The following is an 11,313-nucleotide window of genomic DNA, read 5'->3' as shown; positions in this document are numbered from 1 at the left end:
ATATGCCAATTGGCAGACAACGGATTTTTGGTGCTCAATCGATAACAGAAGACATCCCACACGGGAGCATGTATCTATCAACGCTATAACTCGACTCGACTTGGTTCAAACCTGAGTTCGAGCTGATTTTTTTAGCTTAAAAATGAGTTTGTGCTGGCCCCAGCTCGACTTGACTCGGATTGAACCCAACTCGAATCGAACACGGATTAAACTAGTTCAGTGACTCGGTTACTTTGATATTGATGTTGCTCACCAAGTGTTTGATGAAATGACTCAACCAAGTGTGGCTGGTGGCAAGGAAGGTATGTATATGAAAAAAATACTATTTTTTTCTTGATTTTTATGTTGCTTAGAAGGTGTTTGATAAAATACCTGTAAAACTACCGTTGCTGTTTTACATACAGTGAGATTTTGAATGTGCAGTCTATGTGTTTGTGAAAATGCTGCACAGGCGAACTCGACTTGAACTGGCCCAAGCTACTGACCAAACTGATTCAAGCTGGCCAGTCAGGCTTGAGGACCAAGCCGAGCCGAGTTCGAGCTGGGCTCAACTAGTGGCCGAGCCTAGTCAAGCTGAGGCCAGCTCGACTTGATTTGACTCTATGTACACCCCTAATCAATGGCCCCAGTTAAAGGGGGCCACCTTCATGTTATGTATTCTATATCCACACCATCCATTTGTGTTGGTGTTGCCGTATCATTTTAGGACATGAGCTCAAAAATGAACTAGATGCAACTCTCAGCTGGACCATAACATGGCAAACAGTGGTGATTGACCATTAAAAACTTCTTGTGGGCCACAAAATTTTTGGAACTTTGCCCCTTCATTTAGGTTTGTGTGACCTTATCAACGGACGGGGATTAAATACTGGCAAGTTGAGTAGCAAGTTGGCTACTGAAGTGACATCAAGTTCCGTGGGCCCTACTATGATGTATGTGTTATATCTACACCGTCCATCCATTTTTAGATATCATTTTAGGGTATGAACCAAAAAATGAGGCAAATAAAAATCTATAGTGGACCCCACCAAAGAAAACAGTGGGGAGAGTGATTCCCACCATTGAAACTATCCTAAGGCCCATCATAATGTTTATTTGAAATCCAACCTGTTCAAAAGTTAAAAAAGACATGAAATAAGGGAAAAAAAACAAATATTAGCTTGATCTAAAACTTTTGCGGCCTTTGGAAGTTTTTAATGGTGGGCGTCACTGTCCCATTGTTTTCTGTGCTGGGTCCACTGGAGCTTTGGATTTAACTCGTTCTTTGGATATTGCCCTAAAATGATATCTCCAAATGGATGGAAGGTGTGGATACAAAACATACATCATGGTGGGGCCCACAGAACTTGCTGACGTCACTTCAGTAGCTAGTCTCGCTACTCAACCTGTCAGTAGCTAATCCACACCCCTTATCAACTGGTTGGATAGTGGTGGTAGGGGTGTACATCGAGCCAAACCGATTCGAGCTGGCCTCAGCTCGGCACGGCTCGGTCACCAGGCACACCCAGCTCGAACTTGTCTCGGCTCGGTGATCGAGCCAGCATCTCCAACTCGAGCTCGGCTTGGTCAGCAGTCGGACCAGTTCGAGCCAAGTTCGAGCCAGTTTCGAGCTTCGAGCTTTTGAGTCGAGATGAGCAGAGAGATGCAGAGGGCCTCTGCTGGTTGGGTACTCGGGTTGCTGACCTTGCTGGTCGGTCGGGCGGGACGAGAGAGGGGGGGGGGGGGGGGGGGGGGTTAAAAGAGCAGAGAGGTGAGAGGTTTGCCGGACGAGCAGAGAGAGAGATGAGAGAGGTGAGAGGGGTGGCCAGAGATAAGAGAGAGAGAATACCTTGCTAAGAGGGGCGGCTAGGGAGAGAGGGAGCAGCCGAGCAGAGAGAGGGGCGGCCGGGACTCTGGGACGAGCAGGGAGAGAGGGTCGGGCGTATGTCTAGGACGAACTAGAGATAAGAGAGAGAGAATACCTTGCTAAGAGGGGTGGCTAGGGAGAGAGGGAGCAGCCGAGCAGAGAGAGGGGCGGCCGGGACTCTGGGACGAGCAGGGAGAGAGGGTCGGGCGTATGTCTAGGACGAACAAGGGCAGGGAGAGAGGGAGTAGGGAGAGGGTCGGGCATATTTTGAAAAGGGGGGAAAGGGATTAGGATTTAGGGTGTGTGTGTGTGTGTGTGTGTGTGTGTGTGTGTGTGTGTGTGTGTATACACACACACCGAGTCAATCCGAGCTGAGCTAGGGCCTGCTTGAACTCGGCTCGAACTCATTTTCGAGTTCAAAAAATCAGCTCGACTTGGCTCGAACTCAGCTTCGAACCGAACCGAGTCGAGTTGAGCGAGCTAACCGAGCTAGCTCGGTTAGTGTACACCTCCAGGTGGTGGGCCCTAGGACGTTTTTAATGGTGGAGCGTACAATCACCAATGTTTCCTATAGTGTGGTCCTGGTCCACATGAGATTTGCATCTGCTTCAACTTTTGGCTCTTGCCCCAAAATGATTAGCAAAATGGATTGACGGGGGTGGATATAGAATACCTATATCAAGGTGGGCCCCACTGTAAGGGCTGCACCGTCTTGGGTGAGGCTGGGGGCCTCACCTAAACTGCTCTCGTGGTTCCCTGATTGTGGGGCCTACCATGATGTTTGTATCTTACACTCATGCTGTCCATCCGTTTCTTCAGCTCATTTTAGGGCATGATTGCAAAAATGCAGCAGATCTAAATCTCAGGTGGACTGTGACATGAAACTGTGGTGATTGAATTCCATCGTTAAAACCTACATGGGGCCACCAAATATTTATTTGCTGTCCGACCTTTTGATGAACCACAATTTATGCCATGAACCACACACATATGCTGTTCCATCTGTTTTTCACCAACTGTTTTTCGGATCATTTTAAAACATAATACCAAAATTTAAAAAGATCCAATTATTGGTGAATCATATTATGGGAAACACAGGTGATGGAACACCCTATCGTTAAAAAACTTGGTAGGGCTCACCTTAATGTTTCCTTAGTTTAATTTTCCATCCAAGCTGTTGATTAGTTCACATGAGCTTAGATGAAGATAAAAAACAAATATCAGCTTGATAAAAAAACAAAACTCGTGTAGCCTATTAATGGTCACTCACCACTGTTTCGTATGTATGGTCCACCTGATTACTGTATCTGCTTTATTTTTTGGATAATGCCCTAAAATTATCTTGAAAACGGATGGACAGGATGAACAGATCACACAGATATAAGCTTATCCAAAACTTTTGCGCCCCAAAAAGTTTTCAATAGTAATCACCAGTGCTTCACTGTGGTCCACCAGAGATTTGGATCTGCTGTATTTTTTTGGTTCATGCTGCAAAATGAGCAGGCAAAACAAATGAATGGAATGAATGCAACACACATACATCAAGGTGAGCCATATTGTCAAGGATGGTGTGATTTGTAGAAGTACACCGAGAGGAATTAAACAAGATAATTACAATTGCACAAGCAAATCTAACTAGAGGACAATTCAAATTTACATAGAAAAACCTTTTTAGGAAAAAAAAAATAAAAATTCACAACACAAAATGAAAATGCATTATGAAAAAACGAAGTTACAAGAGATGAAACCTTTCCAATCCAAGTCCTAAGAGGAAAAGTCTTAGCCTATGTCATAGGCTATATATATACTACCATAACAGGATTAGGAAACAAATTGCACACTTACATAGTTTTGTGTGTGCCTTTGATGACATTAACAGCTATCGGGGACCAGTTGATAACATCGAAGAACCTTTAATGCCATTGAGTAACAACTTTCAAAACTGTCTAATAATCAATAAGATTTTTCTACATTTTCTCGATGGGATCAAGCATCGGACAATAGCATCGTCAGTCACTTGATAGAATAGAGTGGTTTGTCAATGACATCGACAAACTCTATTATGGATAGATTCAAGACACTAGACAACAAATGATCTACCCACCCCTGGGAACTCCACTTAGCGGTGACCCTGGAGCCATCAATGTAGGTGGGCCCTGACCGTGCAGCGTACGTTGATGTATGCATTATATATCCACTATCCATCCATTTTGCCAACTTATTTTAGGACAGTCTTAAAAATGAAGCAGATAAAAATCTCAGTGGACCACCTCCGCATGAAAGGTGGTCATTGACCGCCCACCTTAAAATCTTCGTAGCGTTTATTGTAACGTTTATTTGCCACTGAACTTGTTGATAAGGTCACACAATACCTTAGTGAAGGGAAAACACAAATATTACTTTGATTTAAAACTTTTGTAACTTAAAAAAAAGTTTTTAATGATCGATAACTACTCTTTCCTGGAGTGTGGTCCACCTAAAATTTATATCTGCTTCATTTTTGGATCATTTCCTAAAATAAACTAAAAAAAAAAAAACGATGGACGGCGTAGATATATAATGCATGCATTTAGGTAGGCCCCACGGTCAGGGTCCCACCCACATTTCTGGTTCCCGGGTCCCAGATCCGGGGATCCACGGAAGCCGCGCCCCATTATTACCTGAATCTAAACCGTTGGGTTTGTGGGACCCATTATAAATATCTCATCATTCCAAAATTAGATAGATCGAACAATCCTAACCTCTCATAACTGGTTATTTGTTGATTGAGTTTAATCCAATGGCTGTTTCTTATTTCAATCTTCACGCATTAAAAAAATAAAATCAGTGTAAATATTCGGTTTATGATCCATCTCGATAGAGGCCCATGATTTGGACAGTTATTTTGAGTTACTCCTACGATCGTGTATAACCATCTTTGCGGCTGACAGCGTATCAACTACTGTACTCCGTCAGAGTATCCAAGTTGTTCCCTTCCCTCCTTTCTCCATTTCAAAAAATCCAAACGTCCACAGCCTCCCACCTCTCTCTCTCTCTCTCTCTCTCTCTCTCTCTCTCTCTCTCTCTCTCTCTCTGTGTGTGTGTCAGAGATCGATCGGACGAGGATGGAGAAGTACGAGAAGCTGGAGAAGGTAGGAGAGGGAACGTATGGGAAGGTGTACAAGGCCCAGGACAAAGCCACAGGACAGCTCGTTGCATTGAAGAAGACTCGCCTCGAGATGGACGAAGAAGGCGTCCCTCCGACCGCCCTCCGTGAGATCTCCCTCCTCCAATTGCTCTCCCACTGCCTCTACGTTGTCAGGTGCGTCCGATTCTTCCGTTTCTCTAACCCTAACCATTCCACCGTCGATCTCCTCCGATGGGCTCCACGTACCCTGAATCTCCCCCACTGGACTTCCCCATCCCTCTAAATTGGTTGTCCGAATTCGATTGAAATTAGGCTAATGATTCTACGGCCACGATCTCCTGATCTGGCTATTCTTTTCGGGGCATGGTCCATCAGATCAGTGGTCTGGATCACGAGAAAAGGGATGGTTGGATGGTTAAGATCTTCCAATCTGGTTTATTTTTCAGGGCATGGTCCATCCAGTATGGGACTGATTCGATCAACGGTCTGGATCACTGAACCATGCGTCCCACTTGTACAAACTGAAAACGATGTGTATCATACAATTCTGTTTTTTTTTTTTTTCCCTTTCTTTCTTGAATTTTAGGTTGCTGTGCGTGGAGCATGTCGACAAGAACGGGAAGCCGCTTCTGTATCTGGTGTTTGAGTATCTCGACACCGATCTCAAGAAGTTCATTGATTCCCACCGCAAGGGACCCAATCCGAGGCCCATCTCTCCTTCCGTCATTCAGGTAACCGACCGCATCATCAGATTTTGATGTTCACTGCCACATTTGATTTTGATTATGTGATTTGATTTCCCATATGGAATTGTGTTGTCTTAAAGATGTTTGGCAGCTCTAGTTTCCGATGTAAGGATTATATTGATCTTTGCAATGAAAGCCCTCCATTTCAATGATTTCCTTTATGCAAGTCTGTTTGAGGCTCATTCGGCAACATGGATTTGAAATCTTGTGGAATCAGGTGGATTTTAGTCCATTCGGAATCGAGTGGATTTGAAATAATAGCTTTGGGGTGGGGTTAAAAAATAGCTGTTTTTAAGGATTTGGATTCCACTCAAATTCAACTCCCTCCAATTCCTTGCTACCAAACAACCGAAAAATAGCAAATTCCCACAAATCTCTCCAATTCCACACTGCCAAACTAGCCCTCAAGTGGGGCTCATGCTTTGGGAATTCAGACTGTTAGTCTGATGGGCCCCCACTTTCGATAGACAATGCTCTAAGATATCCTATTGAATATATGATTTAAGAACAATTACATCAATGATCCACATTTCACAGAAAATATGACATTCTCTTGTGATTATTCTGTCTTTTCAGAGGTATTAGTCCATGGATCTTCATTTTTAAAAAATCTTTTAGGGGTCGTTTGGATGGTAGTAAATGAGGCAAGTTGTAAATCATTTACAACTTGCGTTTCGATGCCCTAAAATGCTTGTAAATAGTCTACTAGTTGTAAATGATTTACTACCTTTTTTCCCTTTTCATTTACTAGCAAAAAGCTGGGATTTCATTTGCTAGCAAATGATTTACCAGAAAGAAGCATACAACAGCTATTTACATGGGAGAACTCCAATGGCTCTCTCTCTCTCTCTCTCTCTCTCTCTCTCTCTCTCTCTCTCTCTCTCTCTGCCAATGGCAGCAGATCTTGCTGCCAGCCTTATAAAAGAATATTTGAATTCATGGGGGCCCACTTCTATGGCTCACCTACTGCTTGGTTTTATGTGAGGATCAACCCTATGCTTTAGTGAGATGGTTTAACCTAATGATCCACTTTAAAATCCACTCTTATATGCCATTTGAATGTTTTTTTTAATGAGTTACTTCTCCGAACCATCTCAGGTGTGAATACACAATTACAGGATATAAACCATTTACAGGCTATACAAACAATGTAAAGCCAAATAGACAGGCTGTGTAAATCATTTACACCTTAAACCATTTAACACCATCCAACCGACCCCTTAGGTATTGATTTGTTTCAATTTTTCAGATATTTGGCATGGAAACCTACCCGTCTTGTCAGGTTTTGTAGACGTCAGTTTGTTAGAATGCAACCCTTTATCCAGACCCCTGTTGGTTTTAAAGCCTATTTTTGTTTGTAGGTTTCAATATGAATCTTCATTTCTTGGCTTTTGGTTATGGAAATTGTGAATACCTGTCATTAAAACCTTAGTTTTAGACGTTTTACAATTTCATGTCTGCATTTTGTTTGCTGATTCTCACTATATTTTAGCTCGTCTTCTTCTTTTTCCATTTTTGTGAGGCAGATTTCCAGATCTTGCAGACCTTGAACATGTTAGCTTACTGGAATTTCTCTGTTTTGTTCTTTACAGAGCTTCCTGTATCAGTTGTGCAAAGGAGTTGCTCATTGTCACAGCCACGGAGTGCTACACAGGTTATATACTTTTTTTTGGTTATTCATTCGTCTTTCTTTTCATTTCATTGATTCCATCCTTCTATAAATGTCATTGTACAAAAACATCAAAAACCTGATCTTGATCCGTTGGAACTGCATGGAACAGAGATCTGAAGCCTCAAAATCTCCTGGTGGACACAGAGAAAGGCATACTGAAGATTGCAGATCTTGGGCTTGGAAGAGCCTTCACAGTCCCTCTCAAGAGCTACACTCATGAGGTGTGCATATGTAGTGGCAAATGAGAAACCAGCCCATGTAATTTGGTTTAGATTACTTGTGTCTGAAGCAAATCTGCCATTCAATTTCATGTTTGTTTCCCATTTCAGATTGTTACACTTTGGTACAGAGCCCCCGAGGTGTTGTTGGGATCTACACATTACTCAACCGGAGTGGACATGTGGTCTGTTGGATGTATATTCGGTATGGTTTTCTGTTCTTTTTTTTTTTTCTTTCTAAGTGTTGATGAAAATTAATAATAAACATTTGGTTTTCTCTCATTTCCTTTTGCATTTTACCTGGTAGACCCAAGGGTGAACTGTTTGCGATTTGCATGCTTTCATATTTCAGTCAGATTGGTTGAAGAAGCTTATTTCCTTACGCATTCTCCATTACTTGGTTCATGGGTTAACTTTTTCTTCTTTCTTCATCTTCCATTGCATTCTATGAAGTTGAAGAAGACTAGCCTTAAAATGCTAATTTGTTTGTTTGAATTGGTTCAGTTGTATGTGTGGTATCACGATTTTTGGTAACAAAAAATGATTGTTGCCTCCATGAATTATTTAATATTCATGATAACTGCCTAATAGCCATCATATCCAAGAAATGAGTGGGGTTGGAGTCTTTGGTATTGTAGTTTCATGAATTGCCATAATATTGATGTTCCTGTTTCATTGAATTGGTCTCTTGTAGGAGAGACATTGAAATCCCCATTGTTCCTTGGCTCAAGAAATCCACATTAAGTTTTTGTTGTTAGCCTTCAATTCAGCGATTTGTACTGCATGCTACTGTACTTAGATAAGTTCCTTATATGTTTCATGTCCTTGATGTGAGCCTTCAGAGCAGTACTAGGAAGATCTGAATCTCATCCACCTAAGGTCCTAGGATTCCGAAGAGCATTACCTAGAGCACGTCCAGCAACTCCTTGGATTTTTCTATTGATGGACCCAAATATAAAAAATAACAGAAGAAAAAGCATGCTTGTGTTTTGATGTCTCGCCGAATTGTGGTTTGCAGCATTCCCTAGACAACTTTGCCGAGCAATAGGAAATTCGGCCATATTAAGTGTGCTAGTGCTTTCCCACCTTTTGTTCCTGAAATTGTGGTTGATGTGATGACTTCTTCTCAACCATCATTTAGCTCTACCGCAACTTGTCTGTCTCAGGAACCTCCAACACCCAAATGAGTCCTTATCAACTAATTAGTTTCCGTATTATATATATAGTCCCTATTACAGTTATCATAGTGGCAGCAGAAACTAGAAAGTGGAAGTCGCAACAGAATGATGAACATATACAATGTGTTGAGTTGGGGCATCTAGGAATCATAAGATTCATACACTGAAATTGTGATGGCACTCTAAATAGAAGGTTCAAGCAACCAAAGTCACAGATCCTATTGTGTTTCTACCCAAACAAATCAATGTAGGAGCATACACTGCATATGCTCCTACACTTTCAGCTGAGCCATTTCTCTTGCTTCTGTTCTCTATGATTTAGATCTTAATACAATTATCTGTTCTGTGCAGCGGAAATGGTAAGAAGGCAAGCTTTATTTCCAGGTGACTCAGAGCTGCAGCAACTGCTTCACATCTTCAGGTAGTTGTTGCAGAAGTGCATTATGGATTACAAAATGACTGTTTGACATAAATCACTGATTTCTATTGAGTCATGCTTCTTTTGCTATTTTCACTGTATAATATCTCATACAATGAGAGCAGGGTTTGAAATTTTGATCAGCCTGGTAAGTGGACTGGATCAGTTGAATACCTGATTTGACCAACACGGTATTTAACTACAAAAGAACTCACTGACTTGAGCAGATTTAATCAATACTGAGTTGGAGTAATGGGGGTAAGAAGGTTTTCTTGGAAGGTCTATTGGGTACTTGAAAAATCAGATCATATCATACTGTAAAAGTATATTTACCTTCATTGAAAAGTTGATATAGAGTTTCAGGAACTCTCCCAAAGTAGTCATTATGCCTTAGTCAAATCTTAAATTTAAGAGAAGGGGGGAGGGAGAATGACTTTGGCTGTAGTCTCTGTAACTGTCCTTTGGACTAGTATGGTTTCTGACCGGGACAATTAGATGCAAACTCAAGGTGTCATTGATGGCCACCATGGAAAACCAAATTGTGCTTACCTTGAAAGATAGATGATAATGTTGGAAAATAGTCAGTTTTGTGGCTTGATTTTTATGCATTCTGGCGGTAGAATACCAAAACTTAGCAGAATTCAGTATGGTTCCTCTGTTTGTTAACTACTTTTCTGATAAAATGCTATGGAAGGTTGCTGGGAACTCCAACTGAAGAACAGTGGCCGGGAGTAAGCTCTCTGAGGGATTGGCATGAATATCCACAATGGAAGCCTCAGAATTTGGCACGTTTAGTTCCAACATTAGAACCTGAGGGCATCGACCTCTTATCGGTAACTTACACTTTCCTTGTTTATTTATCCCTTACCAAATCTTCAGGGACTAACTCTGAAACTGAGCTTTCAACTTTCACGTATTACTCAGCCAATTTCTAGAACGAAACAACTCAAAGCTATTTCTTACTCAATTAGTGAGTGATTGAGTATTGCTTCCTTATGTTCGGAACAAAAACAGGGATGCCAGAGTGCATTTGTGGCTTTCTTTTCCTTGAATTCGTAACATGGCTGTCTTTCGCTTGCACTCGGGTCTGCTATCGAATTAACCCAAGGTTATTATTCTAATATGGTGGAAACAACCAAATTGCAACTACATTTTATTTTCAATATGGATGTGAAACATATGTAACTGTAATTTGAGGGCTGCATCAATGTCGTGATGGGAGATTTTCAGGGCATTCCCTATTGATGGTGATGCTGTCATATATCAATTGTATGGATCATCAAACCATTTGTTGACTCCAGCAGATTACGCAATGTCCCATGAGTTGGACTCTATTTAGTCCAACTGTTGAAATTGGCAACTAAACGACATATTCACTTTTTGTTTCTGAATTGAACAGAAGATGCTTCAATATGATCCTGCGGAGAGGATTTCAGCAAAAGCAGCACTGGATCATCCTTATTTTGACAGCCTCGACAAGTCACAGTTCTGACCCTTGCTTCCACAGATGATTCATCAATAACAGAATTGTGGAGATGCCATTTGCTCTGTTATCATTTGTAATCTGTGTATGATGGTAAGTTTGGTAACTTAGGTTGCCATTGTCGTCTAGGTAAACTTTATAAGGTGAGTTGCAGCTTTATCTCATATCGTGAGCTTTCTTATATTTTTAAGTGTCCATCTTCTTGTTATTTTAAAAAAATATGATCCCCTATGATAGGCATCCGTATGAAGGGTAAAACTGTTTTTCCTTTTTAGTTAAACTGGTGCTTTAAAAGAAAAGGCAGGAATATGAAAGATCCGGGTTTCATTTTCTTCCATCTCATGTATAATTTTTCAAAAGACAAAAAGGAAAGTGTGCCTAGGAACTACTGGCGACCTGCAACCTCTGCTCTATGAAGCTAATAAAATATCTGTGTCCACTTCAGGATACTGTAGGAAATGGTTTACAAATGTCCGTATGTATTACATTTACGAGTCCTATACTCCATGTTGTACCTTTCTTTCTGGTTCTAGTCTGTTTTTCTTTTATGTAATTAATGCACACTTTATAGTAGAAAAAGTTTAGAGAATGAAGAATCCTTTCTCACACAAGTCTGTCTAATATC

The 11,313-nt window shown here is 41.2% G+C and overlaps 1 protein-coding gene across 1 annotated transcript; it reads left to right on the top strand.

Annotated features, from left to right (window-relative positions):
* The first annotated feature begins 4,552 nt into the window (after positions 1 to 4,552).
* LOC131253702 (cyclin-dependent kinase B1-1) lies at positions 4,553 to 10,938 on the top strand. The gene is made up of 8 exons (XM_058254825.1): positions 4,553 to 5,147; positions 5,560 to 5,704; positions 7,312 to 7,373; positions 7,501 to 7,612; positions 7,721 to 7,814; positions 9,139 to 9,208; positions 9,900 to 10,038; positions 10,605 to 10,938. Exons 1-8 carry the CDS (start codon positions 4,951 to 4,953, stop codon positions 10,695 to 10,697), a joined length of 912 nt encoding a protein of 303 aa, XP_058110808.1. The 5' UTR covers positions 4,553 to 4,950; the 3' UTR covers positions 10,698 to 10,938.
* The last annotated feature ends 375 nt before the right edge of the window (positions 10,939 to 11,313 follow it).

Source organism: Magnolia sinica, chromosome 8, assembly GCF_029962835.1.
Source record: "Magnolia sinica isolate HGM2019 chromosome 8, MsV1, whole genome shotgun sequence".
Classification (NCBI taxonomy): Eukaryota; Viridiplantae; Streptophyta; class Magnoliopsida; order Magnoliales; family Magnoliaceae; genus Magnolia; species Magnolia sinica.
The sequence above is the reverse complement of the archived record's forward strand: the minus strand, read 5'-3'. Positions and strand labels throughout refer to the sequence as shown.